At 44.5% G+C, this 20,688-nt stretch overlaps 1 protein-coding gene across 1 annotated transcript in view; it reads left to right on the top strand.

Moving 5' to 3' along the window:
* Positions 1 to 20,688, top strand: part of HMCN2 (hemicentin 2) — a 563,480-nt gene that overhangs the window by 78,440 nt on the left and 464,352 nt on the right. Inside the window, exons 8-9 of the mRNA XM_086924818.1 lie at positions 10,271 to 10,534; positions 12,213 to 12,357. Coding sequence (XP_086780944.1) covers positions 10,271 to 10,534; positions 12,213 to 12,357 — 409 coding nt within the window. The remainder of the gene's footprint in view (positions 1 to 10,270; positions 10,535 to 12,212; positions 12,358 to 20,688) is intronic.

Raw genomic sequence — 20,688 nt, 5'->3', positions numbered from 1 at the left:
TTCACATTCAAGTACTCTCCCAAGGCAGGAGCATTATCACGCGGACTAAGATCATTCCTGTACACAAAAAGAGTACCGCAAAATAAAATCATATTTCCACAGAGCCTTGAGACCCTCATGGGTGAGTAGCCGTGCTTTACAAACCATTATTGATTGATTGATCGACAAAAAATAAATCCAGAAAAAATCTCAAAAGCATTAAAAACAACATAAGACAAAACTTATAACACCTCAAAAAATCTCTTTTGAGCATTTTTCTGGAGTATTAACTTTTACTCAAAGTATACCATCTTCAAGGTGCCTAAAATCCTACTGTTTTTCCCATTACTCAGTTTGTAGGTAGTTCCTCATCAAAGCATTCTGTAATGTGAAAAGCAGGGACGGATCTCTGTGAATCATCGACACAGCATTGTGGGGGCCCTGGTGGGAAACCCCACATTCTTCGATACGCAAAATGAATTTATTCTTCCGATGATGACTTTACAATTGAAATCTACTTACTTAACATCCAACTGCTTTGTTAACTCAATAAAAACACACAATAACTAACATACACTTATAAATACACAGCACAAATACTAGGTGTGACACTCGTGTATACACATGCTCCCAATGATGCACTGATTGAAACGCATCATTTTATAATACTCTACTTATCAATAAAGAACTCCGCTAGGTATGTGCAGTGGGGTATAAAATGACTACGATATTGAACTAAACGACACCGAGCCGCGTACTTAGAATACCATTTTAAGGCATGTTGGCTGCCTAAAAGTCTTTCGTAATGGAAATTGTTCAAATTATTTAAAACATGTTTATTGTTAATGGGTCATATTTACCCAGGGCTATAATTTAATTTCCTTTCATTTCATAAACAACTTTGGCAGTAAGTTGACAATGAGGACATTTTGTGCAGTTATCAAAACATTACATACATTTTCCCACATTATTCATGTTGGGAAAATTCCATATTGATTTATCGATAAATAAATAAATAAAGCAGTAGTTACTTGTGACAACTCAGCTTCTCCAACAAGGCATGAGAAGTGCTCTGTAAATCTAAGGAACGTATCACAGCAGGACTGTCCTGTCAGGACCTGAGTCTTAAGAAGCTGGTTCTGTATATACTATACCAAAGTGAGGTATGGTGTGCACGGAGTCCAATGGCACCCCAAAGTTAGGTAGAGATAAAGATAGATAGCACCTCACTCTCTATTTGTGGTAGTGTGGTCGACCAGTATCAGAGGACAGTGTTATCCATTTGTTGTACACACTCAGGCGAGACATGATGTCACTCACTCAAAGTCTGAACTCAGAACAATTGTTTCTATCAAAAGTATTTCTCCAGTTGTATTTTATTTTTAGAACTAAGCAGGACTTGGTATAGGTAAGTCGAATTGTACTTTTCAAGACAGGTTGATCAAAACAAGCACACTGGATGAAAGTGACTTAGTACAGGGTTGTAAAATATTTAAAGAAAATAGGTATTTGAAATTACTTTGTGATTACTTTTCAGTTTACATTTTAGAGTGCTTTTTGAGTTACTTTTTCCTCTTAATGTGATATGCCTAGATATCACACTGGGAGATTTCCTAGCTAAATGTAAGTAATACTGTTGGCATTAAAACACAGTTGCTTGGGTTTCCATGCAAACTCAACTCCACACAAACTTTTTCAGAGGAAAACAATCAATGCAATCCTTTGGAGAAAAATGAGGCTATTGGTATGCAGGTAAGCAATCAGTCTTTTGGGTTGAGTTTCTGGAATTAGAACGAGTGTTCCCCCCAGGTCAAGGATGCACTCAAAAAGCACCCTCAACGGCAGTAGGGTGGACGGGTGCAGAGTACTGAGGCCCAATGTTAGCCTATGGGGCCGTTGGTTGGTGGCTGATCTCTGGCAGGCCACAGCGTTGAGGGAGCAAAGCTCCTTGGGTTAAGCCTGGGGCAAAAGGGGTCCAAGTTAGCACGCAATGTGCACCCACAGTGGCACAGGGGCGGCCAGGGTGCAGGGTGCTGGTTTGGTATCGGGTGCCCTGTTGATTTGATTGGGATATCTCCAGTCGGAACAAACGCTGCAGGTTCGTGCAGGGAGGCTTCCTGGATGCGACCACCGGTTGGAGAGGTAAGTTGGAATCCAGGGGGTGGCCGGGACACCGTTGGTTGGGCCACCTAAGACCGTGGGGCATTGGGTGCAAGGGTGTTTTGAGGTGTCAGGTTTCCTTACCAGCTCCGGTCACGGTCTGGTGGACCCTCCAGAAAGAGACATGAGTGCTATGCTGTGAATCTAAGGAATTTATCACAGTACAACATTCCTGTCATGACATGAGTCCTATGCTGTAGATCAAAGGAACGTATCACAGCATGACTGTCCTGTCAAGACATGAGTCCTACGAAACGAAACCATCTGTTTACACTGTACAGGGTGTATTTCTCCCCAAAAAGACTGACAAGGATCACAAACCTACAATATAGCTGCCCAAGGTGTAATTTGTTAGAGGCAGATGATATGCATATGTTCGTAGAATGTCCTAACCTTAACTTGTTTTGGAAACAAATTGAGGGTTTTTTGATGGATGTACTAGGAACACAGATTGTGGTTTCTCCGGCAATGATTCTGTTTGGTCTGGGGACGGGTTACCAGATTGCAAATCAGCAGACTAAATTTATTTTCTATGTGATGTTATTGGCTAGGCGAGAAATATGTAAAGCATGGAAATCTGAAGATGCTCCCACTTTCTCTGGTTGCCTAAGGTATATCATTTATATTAGTGAGTCTGATATAGCATGTGATGTTTCCTCTGAGTCTAAGATCTGGGAGCCCCTTGTGGCATGGCGGAACAGATGAGAGTATTCCGATGATTTCACCTGGGTACTGTTGGTGCTTAGTCCTCAACCAACCCGAGGGTCGCCAGGTTACAAAGGCTGAGGTGGATAAAGCAAACAGTAAACACTAGAGGGGAGCACCTTTTTCCGGCTCTCTCTGGCGTCAAATTCTGTGGTCGTAACATCATGATGCCAGGGGGAGGGGAGAGGATCTCCGTCTAGAGCACCCAAATTGGTATATGAGGAATAATAAAGAAAAAAAAAAAAAAAAAAAAGACATGAGTCCTAGGCTGTAAATCTAAGGAATGTCTCACAGCACAACTGTCCTGTCATGACATGACTCCCTGGCTGTGAATCTAAGGGATGTCTCACAGCACAACTGCCCTGTCATGACATGATTCCTATGTGTAAATCTAAGGAACTTATCTCAGCACAAATGTCCTGTCATGACATGAGTACTATGCTGTAAATCTAAGAGATGTGTCACAGTACAACTACTCTATCATGACATGAGTCCTAGGCTGTAAATCTAAGGAATGTCTCACAGTACAACTACTCTATCATGACATGAGTCCTAGGCTGTAAATCTAAGTAACATATTATAGAACAACTGTGCTGTCATGGCATGAGCCGTATGCTGCAAATCTAGAGAATGTGTCACAGCACAACTGTCCTGTCATGACATGACTCCCTGGCTGTAAACTTAAGGAACTTATCACAGAACAACTGTCCTGTCATGACATGAATAGTATGCTGTAAATCTAAGGAACTTATCACAGAACAACTGTCCTGTCATGACATGAATAGTATGCTGTAAATCTAAGGAACTTATCACAGAACAACTGTCCTGTCATGACATGAATAGTATGCTGTAAATCTAAGGAACTTATCACAGAACAACTGTCCTGTCATGACATGACTCCCTGGCTGTAAAATTAAGGGTGTGTCACAACACAACTTTCCTTCCAGGAAATGAGTCCTATGCTGTAAAACGAAGGCAAGCATCTCAGCAAAGCCACTCTATCATGACTTGAGTCGTGTGTTGTAAATCTAAGGAACTTATCACAGCACAACTGTCCTGTCATGACATGACTCCCTGGCTGTGAATCTAAGGGATGTCTCACAGCACAACTGCCCTGTCATGACATGATTCCTATGTGTAAATCTAAGGAACTTATCTCAGCACAAATGTCCTGTCATGACATGAGTACTATGCTGTAAATCTAAGAGATGTGTCACAGTACAACTACTCTATCATGACATGAGTCCTATGCTATAAATCTAAGGAACATATAACAGTACAACTATCCTATCATGACATGAGCCGTATGCTGCAAATCTAGAGAATGTGTCACAGAACAACTGTCCTGTCATGACATGACTCCCTGGCTGTAAATCTAAGGAACTTATAACAGTACAACTGTCCTATCATGACATGACTCCCTGGCTGTAAATCTAAGGAACTTATAACAGTACAACTGTCCTATCATGACATGACTCCTTGGCTGTAAATCTAAGGAACTTATAACAGTACAACTGTCCTATCATGACATGACTCCCTGGCTGTAAATCTAAGGAACTTATAACAGTACAACTGTCCTATCATGACATGACTCCCTGGCTGTAAAATTAAGGGTGTGTCACAACACAACTTTCCTTCCAGGAAACAAATTAGTCCTATGCTGTAAAACGAAGGCAAGCATCTCAGCAAAGCCACTCTATCATGACTTGAGTCGTGTGTTGTAAATCTAAGGAACTTATCACAGCACAAATGTCCTGTCGTGATATGACTCCCTGGCTGTGAATCTAAGGGATGTCTCACAGCACAACTGTCCTGTCATGACATGACTCCCTGGCTGTGAATCTAAGGGATGCCTCATAGCACAAATGTCCTGTCGTGACATGACTCCCTGGTTGTAAATCTAAGGAACTTATCACAGCACAACTGTCCTGTCATGACATGACTCCCTGGCTCTGATTGTAAGGGAGGCCTCACAGCACAACTGTCCTGTCATGACATGATTCCTATGTGCAAATCTAAGGATCTTATCACAGCACAACTGTCCTGTCGTGATATGACTCCCTGGCTGTAAAATTAAGGGTGTCACAACACGACTGTCCTTCCAGGAAATGAGTCCTACGCTGTAAAAGGAAGGCAAGCATCTCAGCAAAGCCACTCTATCATGACTTGAGTCGTGTGTTGTAAATCTAAGGAACTTATCACAGCACAACATGAAGGAGATCAGTGTGCTAGCACCGAATCTTCCAACAAACGTCATTGTAACTCTGAGGTCGCGCACCATGTGTGATCCCAGGCATGTCTTCGGGTAACGTTGAACCATCAGATGCGTCATTCCTGCGTGTGACTCCAGGTAACTTCTAAACAACCCTCAGATCACAGTGTTTGATTCTGCGTGGCCTCCAGTTCTGAGATCTTTCTGACGTTGCTCCTGTTATTGTGAATGAGTTCAGCGGGTGCTTGGATGAATGAACATAAGGCCAGTACATGTGTGCCTGCCGGCACAGGTCTAGGACTGGACTGCGGCCCCTCAGTGTGACTATCTCTGGCACCCCTCAGGTCCTGCGTAAGATCTCATGTGCATCTACTCTTCACATCCCTTCCAAAGCTGTCGGCTGGTCCCGTTTGAGGTGACGCCACGTGTGACCTGTGGCGTATCTCCCAGGGTTCACTGCTGGATCTAGGGCATCTCTTCGTGTGTGACTTCCAGAACTTGCTCTAACGCTTACCTTTGATCATGCAATCCATTCTAGCTTCACACAACCGACACATCTTCCAAGGCTCCCCTCCACTTTACACCATGAATCAGTTGCACTTCTCAATTTCTCCTCAAAATGTCCTTGCCGTGTATATAAGGCGCTTCCTGTAGGCTGCTGTATCAAACACAATGTAGGGTTATTAAATGTATGCCCGGGGCACCCATACCCATGCCGCCAGTCCGGGCACTGTCTCATTGGATGTTCTACCACAATATCGACTTTTAAATATTGTCCTGCCAGCATATTGCATCCAGATGATCAACTCGCACAGTATTGTGGGTCCCATGCATGGGGCGGCAAAGGTCTGCTTTTCTTAACTCCACGACTACCTTAAAGACCCCCAGAGCTTTCAGGCACCTAGGCATGGATAAGCAAACGCAGACTTCCCTAGCCGTATTCCCTTCACAACACTGTGCTGATGTCCTGGACACAGTATTACCTCAGGGTGATATTTAGTGGGTTGAATTAGTAATTTATCATTTTTTGAGCGCTCTTTCACCTGAGGGTGTAGGAAGCTGGCTCTGACTATACCAGAGGTCTTCAATCTGTGGGGGGCGACCCCCAGGGGGGTCGTGGAGTCCTTGAAAGGGGGTCGAAGATTCTGTCAGAGTGCAGTTCCTGGCTTGGGCTGATCGAGGGTGCTCACGGCGGAGGCCTAATTCACACCGAGGTGTGAAAAACATCAAAGCCAAATTAACAAGTAAAAGGTCTTTTAAAGACCTGTGACTCTATACTATACCAAAGTCAGGTATAGATGCACAGAGTCCAGTGGAACCCCAAAAACAGGCAGAGGTAAAGTTAGATAGCACCCCACTCTCTATTTGGGGTAGTGTGGGTGAGCCATAAGGCTTTATCAGAGAACAATGTTAAGCATGTGTTGTTAACACTCAGTCAGGAAATGAATTCACACACTCGAAGACTGAACTCAGACCAATTTGTTTGTATCAAAAATATTATTTAGTTATATTTTATTTTCTAGAACCAAGCCAGGCCTGGTACAGGTAAGTATAATAATACTTTGCAAGATTATGCAGTGAAATACAAGTCGAATGCCGTTTGAATGCAGTTGGATGGTTTACAGGTAAGTCAACAGTCAAAATTACTCTTTAGTTTGTATACGCATGTAGTTTCTTAAGGTTTTTATACAAAGCAACTCCACACTTAAAAAAGAATTTCCCAAGAAAAGCAGTCAATGCAATCCTACAGGAGAAATTGAAGTTATTGGTTTACAGGTAAGTACTTGGTTGTGGGAGTTTGGTTACTGGGGTTAGAACCAGAGTTCCCCCAAGGACGAGGATGCACTTTTTAAGCACCCTCAGCTGCACTAGGGCACCCGGGTGAGAGTGCTGAGACCCAATGTTATCTAATAGGGGATTAGTGGGGGGCTTCCAATTGGTGGCTGCTCACGAGCAGGCCACAGGGTTGTGGGAGCAAGCTCCTGGTGTTAAGCTAAGTGTTAAGTTCAGGGAAAAGGGGGGTCCGATTTAGCATACAAGGAGCACCCACAGCGGCAGAGGAGCAGCTGGGTGCAGGATGCTGATTTGGCATCGGGTGCCCTGTTTTTTAATCCGTTAACCCCGGCGGTAATTCCGCCGCGGTGCGGGCGTTTCCGTGCGCGGGCGGGGCCGCGTCGGCCATTGGCCGATGGCAGCACTGGGGAGGTAATGCTGTCGTCGGCCAATGGCCGACGGCAGCAATTAAAGGGTCAATGGAGATTCTCTAATAACAACAAACACTGCAGGCTCGGGGACGAAGATCTTCTGGAGGAAACCACTGGTTGGAGAGGTAAATTGGGATGTCTTGGGATGCCAGGACACCGTTCGTTCGGCCAACCAAGGCTGTGGGATGTCAGGTGCTAGGGTGTCTTTTGGCGCCGGGCTTCCCTTACCAGCTCCGGTTGCGGTCGGGTAGATCCTCCAGAAAGGGGTGGCAGAGGTCAGTTGCATTCTTAAGGCAGGTCAGGGATCTCCAGATCCCAGGTCAGTATTGCCAGGGAGACCTCCTTGTGGTGTTGGGCCACCACTCAAACTCGGGCCGAGGGCGTCGGGTGCAGAGTGGTGCAGATTAGCGGATTTGGCCAGAATCTGTGGGTGAGAAAATCTAGTGCTCGCAGGAGAAAACGTCTGGTTTAGGAAGTCAGGGCTGGTCCTCCGCACTCTTGTGGGCTGCTGGCTGCAGGACACACTAGGATTTCGCTGGAGCAGGTCGAGGTCGAAACAGGCCAATAGGGCTGGGACCAAGTCAGTTGGTGTTCTCCTCTTCTTCTTCAGCACAGCTTGTTGGTCCTTCTGCTTCTTGTCTGAGGAGGCAAGGTTCAGGGTTGTCCTAAATACCAAATGTAGAGGCTTTACAGGTAGGTACATATTGGGATCAAAGGGTCCCTTCCTTGGGCTGCCTACACCCCTTATATGCCACCCTCCAGTGAAAGGGGGGCATAAGCCTCTCTTTGGTTGGCTGGGTCCCCCCATCTGCAAGATGGTGGAGACTGAGAGTTGTGCTTCACCTTGCTTCCCCCACCTGTGCGGTGGTGTTGGCAAAGGTGGGCACATCTCTCCTCCTAACTTAGTTTCCCGCTGATTCTCCTACCCAAAATGAAGGTCAGAACCAGTGGAGGCCCGTGGCTGGGAGCAGCAAATGGCTGGGGTAGCTCACAACGGCGCAAGGCTTTGAAGCTTCCCTTCGTGGACCCTGCCCATCCTGTGAGAGGAGGCTTGGCACCTCGTCCCAGGAAGTGCTTTGTATCAGGACCCCAAGAGCGGCAGGCTCTCGACCACGGGGTCCAGAAACATGTCTGGTGGTGGCAGCTGGTGAGCAGCCACTCAGCCAGGACACTAGAGTTAGGTTGTTTTTCAGGGGGCATCTCTAAGATGCCCACTGAGTGCATTTTTCAATAAATCTCACACTGGCATCAGAGTGAGTTTAATGGACTGCGAAGTTTGATACCAAACTTTCCAGTTTTCAGTAAAGCCATTATGGTACTGTGGCGTTCGTAATGGCAGACTCCCAGCACCATATACTCTTAATGGCATTACTGCACTTACAATGTCTAAGAATTGGCTTAGACACTGTAGGGGTACAGGCCGTATGCACTTGTACCCTCACCACTGGTATACAGCACCCAGCTAGAGGGGTGACTGATCTATGTCAGGGCAGTGGGTTGCAGGCATGGCACACAGGGATGTGTGCCATGTCGTCTCTTCATTTTGCTCTGCACCAGTCTGCAATGGCAGTGTGTGTGTGTCAGGGTACAGGACCTCTAAGGGTGGCACAAATGTTGCTGCAGCCCTTGGAGGCCTTTCCTGGCCACAGTGCCCTTGGTATCTATGGTACGTTTTACAAGGGACTTACATGTGGCCTGAAAGTTGCCAATTGGGTTTTAGAACAGCACAGTTTTTGGGAAAGAACATATGCCCTGGGTACCTGATTGGCAGGAGCCCAGGGCACACTCAGTCAAGTGACATCAACATTAGGCAAAAAGTGGCACTTTCCGACAGAGGGGCATCTTGGTGCTAAAGGATCCTGAGATCATGGACTGCAGATGACGTTTTACACTTGACGAGTAGAGACTCTGCAACCAGACTCAGAAGCGCTAGAGGTTTAGTCAAATAAGGTGGCTTTCAAAATTTTCTTAATAGCCAAATGGGGGTTATAGTGCTCAGGCAGAGAGAGGTTGTTCCAGAGTTGAGGCCCAAAGAGCGGAGCGAATGCCCACCAAACCTTGCTTTATTCATTTTGGGAACAGTCAGGAGTATTTTAGATTTGTAGCAAAGGCTTCTATCCGGCCAGTAGTGACTGAACCGTTGCCTCGGACATGATTTCTCAGCGCTTTAAAGATACTCTTTGCTTAACTGGGCGCTGCCAGTGGGGTAGGATCCTGGCTTGGGAGACATGGCATGACCCTCGAAGAGGAGCCCCAGTTCTACCTGCTCAGTTCTTTGTCCCCTGCAGCCAATGTAAGGCCTCTTCTGAGAGACCAGGTTATAAGATGTAACAACAGTCATTCTGGGGAGGATACAGGCAGAAAGCCCTGGTGCCTAATATTCCTCAGGCAGGAATGGGACATTTGAGACTATATAATTTGGCTAATGAGACAATATTGATCTGAGATTTGATGGAGAGATGGTCGTCCAAGGTGACTCCCTAGTGATAAATCAGCTGTTGAAGAGGAGGGCAGGTGGGACGTGGGCCAGGCGGTATGGTGCAATAACCTAGGATGTTCCTGACCACCAGAATGTTGGTCTTAATAGCATTTAGTTTGATGAAATCCAGGGATATCAAGCGAAAATTCCCTTTAAGGACCCATATAACATTAGTGGTAGAACTGAGGGCTGAGGTATCAAACAAGATATTCAAATGAGTGTCATTGACACCGCAAGACAGCCATGAAGTGATAAACGGGCGAGAGGTTTGGGATAGACATTCAACAATATTGGAGACAGTGAGAAGCTGTGTGAGACCCCCAACATACACCCTGAGGCTCTGGACCAGTAGGGGGGGTCATTCGCGTTTCTGACATATGTCCTTTTCAAATCTCAAATCTGTTCTCTCGTGCCCATTGCTTCTCTCTTTGATATCTCCCTCTCCCTCTTTCCCCGTTATCTGAGATCCTTTCTCACCTGCCAGCCTTCTGCATCCTCTCCTTGACTCACGTGCATTCCTTCCCTCTGCAGGTGTCCCCATCTCTGCGCTGATAAACTGCACCGGCCTGCCACCCCCTGGGCAGGTGGAGAACCTGCAGCTCCTTGATGGTTCTGCCCAGACCCTCCTGTCTGTGCCAACCGAGCGCTTCACCCAGAGCGGGTCCCAGCAGCTGTGGTCCGCGTCCCAGTTCCACTCACCCAAGGACAGCTTTTACCTGAAGGTGGCGGGCACCGACCGAGGAGGGCACGCGTTCCAGCGCCTCTCCAGCGTGGCTTACTCCAGCGCCATCCCAGGTGAGTCTCACCTCAACAGGCTCATGAGACCCAGTCATGTGAATTGTGTTTGTGAATTGATGAAATGAAGACTGCTGAGCTGAGGAATCATTGTATTTCTCTCAGACTGCTCATCCTGTGGTGTTTGCAGATGTTGTTTGCTGTTCTTCTGTTTGTTTACTGGTCAGACCTCCACTCTGCAGTCAGCCCTTGATAATGTTCAGCGGGCCTTGGCATATTAAATTCTCGTCAGTCAGCAGTAATCTGTCACTGGTACAAAGCAGAAGGTGTCACCTGTAGGAACTTTCAGGCCTTTTCAGGGATAGCACTGATGAGAACGAACCCCAGCACAAAATGGCGGCTTGAGGAAGAAACACGAAAAGAGAGAATGCATGAGAACCTTAACCACAAGCTGAACCATGCTCTAAGGCTTGCAGAGTTAAAAATGTTGAGACTTGAAAGAAAATGGTTTGTGCGTTGCAGTTAATATTAAAATGGTATATTTGACCAGGGGACAAAATATTGCTAGTGGCTGGGTTATCTGTGATTTGTGCTGTGTGAGTCGCCATTATGGGTTGTTGTTGCATGAGAATGCTGGAAGGTAACTATGGTGCATGACTGTGACTTGTGTATGATCACATCTGTAGTTGTATGAGAGGCCAGCAACAAAAGGGTGAGCCAACATCTGCCCTTGCCTCTTCTATCCCTCTGTCTACCGATCTCATTGGTATCTCTTCTTTCCCTCTGTCTACCCATCTCATTGGTATCTCTTCTTTCCCTCTGTCCATTTTCCCTCTGTCCATCCATCCCGTTGGTATCTCTTCTTTCCCTCTGTCCATTTTCCCTCTGTCCATCCATCTCGTTGGTGTCTCCCTTCTTTCCCTCTGTCTACCCATCTCGCTGGTATCTCTTCTTCCCCTCTGTCCATCCATTTCGTTTATACCTCTCTTCTTTCCCTCTGTCCATCCATCTCGTTTGTATCCCTGCTTTCCCTCTGTCTATCCATCTCGTTGGTGTCTCTCTTCTTCCCCTCTGTCTATCCATCTCCTTGGCCTGTCTTCTTTCCCTCTGTCTACTCTATTGTTGGTATCTCTCTTCTTTCCTTCTATCTGCCCATCTTATTGATATGTCTATTCTTTTTGTCTGTCTGCCCATCTCAGTTGTATATCTCTTCTTTCCCTCTGTCTACCCATCTGATTGGTCTGTCTGCTTTTGCTTTGTCTACCCTTCTTGTTGGTATCTCTCTTCTTCTCGTCTGTCTATCCTCTCGTTGGTGTCTCCCTTCTTTCCCTCTGTCTACCCATCTCGTTGGTGTCCCTTCTGGTCTCCCTTCTTTCCCTCTGTCTACCCATCTCGTTGGTGTCTCTCTTTTTTCCCTCTGTCTACCCATCTTGTTGGTGTCTCCCTTCTTTCCCACTGTCTACCCATCTCATTGGTCTGTCTGCCTTTGCTTCGTCTACCCTTCTTGTTGGCATCTCTCTTCTTCTCGTTGTTGTCTCCCTTCTTTCTCTCTGTCTACCCACCTCGTCGGTGTCTCCCTTCTTTCCCTCTGTCTACCCATCTCGTTGGTGTCTCTCTTTTTTCCCTCTGTCTACCCATCTTGTTGGTGTCTCCCTTCTTTCCCTCTGTCTAGCCCTCTCGTTGGTATCACTTTCCCTCGCCTCTTCCCATCTCACAAACCTGCCCTCTCTGCCCACAGAGCTGCCTCTGGTCACCATGCCCAGCAGCCTCCATGGCTTCCATTCACAGCCTCTGCAGGTCCCTTGTGCTGTGCAGAGCGACATCGCCTTCCGGCTGCGCATGTCCCAGGATGGAGTGATGCTGGGCGAGGAGCAGCATTTTACGTAAGTGGTCCTTTATGCCTTTTTTGCCTTGTGTGTGGAAGTGCGTACAGGGACCCTGGTATCTGGCGAGAAGCCTCTGTTCATGGTGTACAGCTGTGGGGTATGATGCCAGTGGGATTAGCCTCTGGCCTCTAGGTATGTGATAAAATACTGGCTTATTAAATGTCTGAAGATGTAGAGCTATTTGATAAAATACTAGCTTAATAAATGCCTGATGATGTAGAGCTATTTGATAAAATACTAGCTTAATAAATGCCTGATGATGTAGAGCTATTTGATAAAATACTAGCTTATTAAATGCCTGACGATGTAGAGCTATTTGATAAAATACTAGCTTAATAAATGCCTGATGATGTAGAGCTATTTGATAAAATACTAGCTTATTAAATGCCTGATGATGTAGAGCTATTTGATAAAATACTAGCTTAATAAATGCCTGATGATGTAGAGCTATGTAATAAAATACTAGCTTATTAAATGCCTGATGATGTAGAGCTATTTGATAAAATACTAGCTTAATAAATGCCTGACGATGTAGAGCTATTTGATAAAATACTAGCTTAATAAATGCCTGATGATGTAGAGCTATTTGATAAAATACTAGCTTAATAAATGCCTGATGATGTAGAGCTATGTAATAAAATACTAGCTTATTAAATGCCTGATGATGTAGAGCTATTTGATAAAATACTAGCTTATTAAATGCCTGACGATGTAGAGCTATTTGATAAAATACTAGCTTATTAAATGCCTGATGATGTAGAGCTATTTGATAAAATACTAGCTTATTAAATGCCTGACGATGTAGAGCTATTTGATAAAATACTAGCTTATTAAATGCCTGATGATGTAGAGCTATTTGATAAAATACTAGCTTAATAAATGCCTGATGATGTAGAGCTATTTGATAAAATACTAGCTTATTAAATGCCTGATGATGTAGAGCTATTTGATAAAATACTAGCTTAATAAATGCCTGACGATGTAGAGCTATTTGATAAAATACTAGCTTAATAAATGCCTGACGATGTAGAGCTATTTGATAAAATACTAGCTTATTAAATGCCTGACGATGTAGAGCTATTTGATAAAATACTAGCTTATTAAATGCCTGATGATGTAGAGCTATTTGATAAAATACTAGCTTATTAAATGCCTGACGATGTAGAGCTATTTGATAAAATACTAGCTTATTAAATGCCTGATGATGTAGAGCTATTTGATAAAATACTAGCTTATTAAATGCCTGACGATGTAGAGCTATTTGATAAAATACTAGCTTATTAAATGCCTGATGATGTAGAGCTATTTGATAAAATACTAGCTTAATAAATGCCTGATGATGTAGAGCTATTTGATAAAATACTAGCTTATTAAATGCCTGATGATGTAGAGCTATTTGATAAAATACTAGCTTATTAAATGCCTGATGATGTAGAGCTATTTGATAAAATACTAGCTTATTAAATGCCTGACGATGTAGAGCTATTTGATAAAATACTAGCTTATTAAATGCCTGATGATGTAGAGCTATTTGATAAAATACTAGCTTATTAAATGCCTGACGATGTAGAGCTATTTGATAAAATACTAGCTTATTAAATGCCTGATGATGTAGAGCTATTTGATAAAATACTAGCTTAATAAATGCCTGATGATGTAGAGCTATTTGATAAAATACTAGCTTATTAAATGCCTGATGATGTAGAGCTATTTGATAAAATACTAGCTTATTAAATGCCTGATGATGTAGAGCTATTTGATAAAATACTAGCTTATTAAATGCCTGATGATGTAGAGCTATTTGATAAAATACTAGCTTATTAAATACCTGATGATGTAGAGCTATTTGATAAAATACTAGCTTATTAAATGCCTGATGATGTAGAGCTATTTGATAAAATACTAGCTTATTAAATACCTGATGATGTAGAGCTATTTGATAAAATACTAGCTTATTAAATGCCTGATGATGTAGAGCTATTTGATAAAATACTAGCTTAATAAATGCCTGATGATGTAGAGCTATTTGATAAAATAATGGCTTATTAAATGCCTGATGATGTAGAGCTATTTGATAAAATACTAGCTTATTAAATACCTGATGATGTAGAGCTATTTGATAAAATACTAGCTTATTAAATACCTGATGATGTAGAGCTATTTGATAAAATACTAGCTTATTAAATGCCAGATGATGTAGAGCTATTTGATAAAATAATGGCTTATTAAATGCCTGATGATGTAGAGCTATTTGATAAAATACTAGCTTATTAAATGCCTGATGATGTAGAACTATGTGATAAAATACTAGTGGAATAAACTACTTGCCGATGCAGAGCTATGTGATAATTTACCAGTGCCATTATCTGCTGATGTAGAGCAGTGATCTTCAAACTTTTTGATGCTGTGATTGCCCTTGAGTAAACACGTTTTATAGGGTCTCGCATAATACAAAACAGTTTTTGTGACAATTATTCTATACAATTATCAGCTCTAAACATATTTACCAATTTGAACTTTGCAGTTATGTGAATTTATCCCTCTTAAACCCACAGAAATGCACGGTTGGCAGCAAGCTGCGGGCAGGCTGGTCTCCCATAAGTGTAAATGGATTCACAGTGTGGCCCTTAATCACGATGGGGGTGAAGCCTGAGGGGATTTGGGGGATTATTTGGACCCCGACACCTACTCCCGTCCAGGACATGAGTCACACTAGGTGACAGGAATTGCCTGTTATGTAGTGTCTCACAGCCACTAGCCTTTGTCAGTAAAAACAGAGCACTGCTTGCAGCACAATCCTATTAGTCAGTGCTTGGTGCTCCCATGAGATTAATCAGGCCCGCCCACCGTGAGAAAGACCTCGTCGTAGAGCTATGTGATAAGATACAGGTGTTATTATCTGCTAAGTTGAGGAATGTCATAAGCTTCCTATTGTATTGTCCTTTTGTATAGAGCTATGTGAGAAGTTGAAAAAAGTATTATCTTCAAGCTAGAGGTGTGTGCTAAGGTTCTCATTGTATTATCCCTTGGTGTAGAGCTACGTGATCAGATATAAGTGCTGTTATCTGCTTGGTAGAGGTATGTGACAAGGTTCTCATTGTATTATCACTTGGTGTAGAGCTATGTGATAAGATGCAAAAGGCAGCATCTGGTGGGTACCGGTATGTGATAAGATTCTAGTGGTATTATTCCATAGTGTAGAGCTATGTGTTAAGATGTAACTGGTATTGCATATGATGCGATGCCTTCAGGCCAGCTGCAAATTTGCACTGATTAAAGCATATTTCACTGGGCAGGGAAACTTCCCGCTCTTCAAAGAGGGTTCATAGATCCCACCTGCAGGCGGGTGCAGTGAGTGACCGCACCTGTCTGCAGAAGGATGCCCTTGGGGTCAGTGGCACCCACTGTGTCCCCTGCAGAGGACTGCCCTACAGTGAGGCACTAATTTTGATGCAGTTCAGTGTCCCTCCTGATGGCCTCTTTGCCTCTGCGCTTGCATCCATATTATAGTGCGGGAGCAAAGGCAAAGTGTCCCTCATTAGTATGGTGCCACAACCCCATACAAATAAGGGGAGCCCCCCTTAAGATAGCGCTGGTGCTATATGTAATACGGAAGGGGTCGCATAAGCTTCTGTGGCCCCTTCTGTAATACTACAGTGGCTCAGCAAACAGATGCACATGCCTGTTGAACTCCCGGGAACACTGCATGTAATACGTCCCCTGGTGGTTTTATTCCTTGGTGTAGGGCTATATGATAGGATAAGATAACAATGTAGCGGCCACACTCAAGTCGGAAGGGTTGTTGAGTTTGCAAACGGGAACTGGGAGCCTAAATCACACAACACTCTACCCAAGGCCGTCTCGGCCTGCTAGCCCTTCGGGACTAAGGTTTTTCACCCTCAACCCCCGCTCATTGCAGAAACCTAATCTTGAGGTTTTCTCGCTCCTTCAAGATGGCACCCTGGATTTGTTAGGAATCACAGAGAAATGGCTTGAAGAATCCTCTACCCCGGACCTGGTAGCCGCTATGCCTCCGAACTATGCGGCCCCTACCACAATGGAACTGACAGTTCTAAAGGGGGTGGGGTCGCAATCCTCTACAACCACCTTTTAAAGGCTGAGACTCTTTGCGCAGAAAGCATAGAGGGGGCGGATGTGCTGGGGGCGAAGTTCTGCTCTCAGACTGCCTGTCTTGTCATTCTGATAGTGTATCGCCCCCACGAACGCCGCCCAGATTCGTTGAACCCTTCACCGAACTAGTCTACGACATCCGCTCACGGTACCAATGTATTGTGGTGATGGGGGACTTCAATTTCCACTTGGATATGATGCCCAAAGATAGCCAGGCCAAAAAATGGAAGAGGAGTTGACTTGTTGAGAACCTGCCAACTAGGGAACGGCCCCACTCATGAGAAGGGCCACACACTTGATCTGGTTTGGACATCCCATCCGTTCACCAGTCCCATAGTTATCAGTCCCTACCATCGCGAAACTCCAGCGGACACAGAACGCGGCAGCTCGCATGATTACCAACACCCCCTCCAGAATATCCGCCAAGCCAGCCCTCAAAACACTGCATTGGCTCCCTGTGCGCCAAAGGGTGCACTTTAAAGCAATGTGTACTACACACAAGCTTTACAACGGATCTGGTCCAGCGATCCTTAGTAAAATGATCACACCTTATACAGCAACCAGATCGCTACGATCTCAAAATGAGAATCTAGTCCGCATCCCCAGATTAAAAAAAGCCCGCACAGGAGGCCGACAATTCTCCGTTCAGGCGGCCAAGGGCTGGAACGCACTCCCTCGCGCCCTCAGACTGGAATCCAACTTCCTTGCTTTCCGCAAAAAACTAAAGACCCATCTGTTTCCCAAATAATACCCTTCGGTCACCTCCCCTCTCAATAGGATTTCAATTTACATAGCGCGGGGATGCCCTTGGGTCACCAGGCGCTTTAGAAATCGCTAAAATAAATAAAATAAATACTCTTGGTCGGACCATTTTGCAAATAGCGGCCGGTTCCTACTCATTAAGCAAGCAGCCCGTCCACCTCCGGAGTGGAAAGTGCTGCGGAGCTGGAATAAAATCAGAGCTGACGACCTGGTTACTATCCTATGTAAATCTACCTCTTCAATAACAACTCAGGGAGAACTTGATGAAAAAAGTGCTTCCCTGTCGACTAGGCTGAAGAACGCTATAGATACGGTAGCTCCAGCACGCAGGGAAAGAACAAGGGTTAAAGGTAAAGGGGCCGCCTGGTTCAACGATGCTGTACGAAATATGAAACAAACTCTTCGCCAATGCGAGAGAGCCTGGAGATAAGCCTATGACCCAGGCGCCAGGTCAGAATACCACTCGATGTTTGCAGTTTATAAAAAGGCTATTCTGACAAGGAAAGCAGAATTCTATGAAGCAAATATTGCAGCAGCCGACAACACACAAAAAGAGACTTTCAGGATCCTGAAAGAGTTAAGACAAGATAAGGAACAGAAGCCCTCTTTCTGCCTGGAAGATTGCAATAAGTTCCAGGCTTTCTTTACATCGAAGGTGAAGGACCTTCTGATAGAAATCCATCACACCCCTACGTTCCCCTGCCTTTTAGCGCCAGTACTCCCACCCCCTATTTTTGATAAACACTTACCACCTTCCCCATGCTTACGCACAACTCCCTGGCTCTACTAACAGGGCGGGTGAAATCAGGGTCATCCGCAGATCCCTGCCCACCAAGGATCTTTAAGGTGGCATTTTTCAGGGATAAAAAGTGAGGTCCTGTAGTGAAGGTGCAAGAATCAGGAATCAGACGAAGTGGTAGGTTTAGATGTTTATTCCAAGTAGAAAGTAGAAGTATAAGCCAAGACCCTACCAGGAGCAGTATGTTACTTGCTCAGCCCAGCTCTCAACTGACTCCTAGAGTCCAGAACCCCACATTCCAGGACATCACAAGAATGATAACATTCCACAGGATAACTAGACTGGCTTAGTAGAAATGCAAGAAACTACACATCTTCCCCTTTATAAAGGCATCAAAAAATGCAAAGTATAACCATAACAACATAAACATAGAATAGACGATGAAGAAAGAACATGAAGAGAAACCACAAAGAAGGAACACCAAGAATAAGATGAGAAGACAACCATAAGGATGGATGAAATGAATAGGAAGGGCAATAACCGAGAACAGACAAGAATAAGAAGGGAAAAGAACACAAATTACAAGAGGTGAATAATTACAAAATGTGAAAAAGATGTGACACACAATACGAAAAAACATATCAAAGAAGAGAAGTAAAACAAGGATGAAGTAAAGAAGACACAACATCTTCTCTTTAAAGGACAAAAGAGAATTAAACAACACGTTCAAGGTTACAGCAAAACACACCAATTGGTCAGACTGGTATGAAGACGTGAACCGACGAACGGAAGGCAAAGAAGAGAAACGCAAAAAATTATAAGAAAAGTACATTGTAGTGAAGGTGTAGGAATCAGGAATCAGACGAAGTGGTAGGTTTAGACTCCTACGGGCAGAGGCATCATTGTAAATTGCATTCGCTAATGGTGCGAATCGCAAAATTTGGCCGTTTGCGAATGCAATTTCAATTTTTGGGATGCATCACCATGTTTGTCCTTTTTCGCAATTTAAGAAATCGCAAAATTGTGATTTCTTACATTGCAATTGCATTTAAGGAATCTCAAATTGAGATTCCTTAAATGCAATGCATCAAACTTAAAAAATTTGCAAATTCGCAAATAAGGGGAGCAAATTACCATGAAGTTGACCTTCATGGTAATTTGCGAAGACTTTGAAAAATGCACTAAAGTCCATTTTTCAAAGTTCCATTTTACACACACACATGCCCTTGTGGCATGTGTGTGTGCAAGATGTACTTATAGGCAGATCTCAGGGGTGCAACAGGGTGTCCTTTGGACACCCCTGCACCCTTGAAATTGCATTCTCAATTTGTGATTCTCTAATGGAGAATCGCAAAAAATAAGAATGTCTTCATATTCATTCCTCTGGGCCTCTAGGCCCATAGGAATGGATGGGGAAGTATTCCTTAATTGCGATTCTCATATAGAGAATCACAATTAAGGAATTTTAAGAAATCGCAATTTTTTTAGCAATTTCTTGATGCATCTCAGTTTGCAATTCCTTAATTGCGATTCCTTATTTTTCGCAATTAAGGAATCGCAAACAGCAATATTGATGCATGTGCCCCCTAGAGTCCAGAACCCCAACATTCCATGACATCACATGAATGATAACATTCCACAGGATAACTAGACTGGCTTAGTAGAAATGCAAGACACTACAGGTTCTATCGCTCCTTATTCAATCCCTGGAAGCAGGGTACATCCCTAATAATTTAAAGGAGGCCCACGTCCTCCCGCTCCTAAAAAACCTGGGGCAGATACAAAGAATTAAAAAAAATTCTGGCCAATTTCCTAACTCCCATTCCTCGCAAACTTACTGGAACAGCATGTGCTATACTCCCTGTCACACCATCTAGAAGAGGATAACTACCTCTTACAATTTAACCAGGCTGGGTTTTTGGGATCACCGTAGCACGGGACTGGTTATGCTGTCGGTACTGGATGAAGTAAGACTGAGGGCCGACAAGGAAAAGCCATGTGCCCTGGTTTTGCTGGATCTATCCGCGGCATTTGATACAGTCAATCATGACCAACTATTGTCACAGATCTCAGAGCTGGGCCTCCAGGGCACGGCCCTTGCGTGGCTTACATCCTTTCTTAGGGGATGTGCTCAGAGAGTATAGCTGACTGACCATGTGTCTGACCCAGGCATACTCTTGTGCGGGGTACCACAGGGCTCGGCGCTGTCGCCCCTCCTTTTCAATGTCTACCTCCAGCCCCTGATAGCTGCGCTGAACCAGATGGAGTGCCGGATCTACAACTATGCCGACAACACACCAATTATCTTCCAGATGGAGAACTCCCCGACCGCCCACTCAAGAGTTCAAAATATTGTAAAATTCACGGTCAACTGGATGACGGCCAATTCCCTCAAAATTAATCCGGATAAGCCTGAGGTACTGGCCGTCAATACTGACGCCAATCCCTGGAACGACCTCTTTTGGCCACAAGAGCTCGACACCAACCCGGAGCCAGCCTTTGCCGTAAAAAGCTTGGGCATCAACATTGATGCCAAGCTTTCTATGATCCATCAGGTGTCGGCAGTGGTGGGCACATGTGTCGGCTTGCTGAGACAGCAGCGAAAACCTGCCCCCCTTCTCACCTTCGCCACACTCAGACTGGCTGTATCAGCCATGATATTGTCAAGATTGGATTATGGCAATTCCCTGTATATT

This window comes from Lissotriton vulgaris, chromosome 5 (genome assembly GCF_964263255.1).
Source record: "Lissotriton vulgaris chromosome 5, aLisVul1.2, whole genome shotgun sequence".
In the NCBI taxonomy this organism is placed as follows: Eukaryota; Metazoa; Chordata; class Amphibia; order Caudata; family Salamandridae; genus Lissotriton; species Lissotriton vulgaris.
The sequence above is the reverse complement of the archived record's forward strand: the minus strand, read 5'-3'. Positions and strand labels throughout refer to the sequence as shown.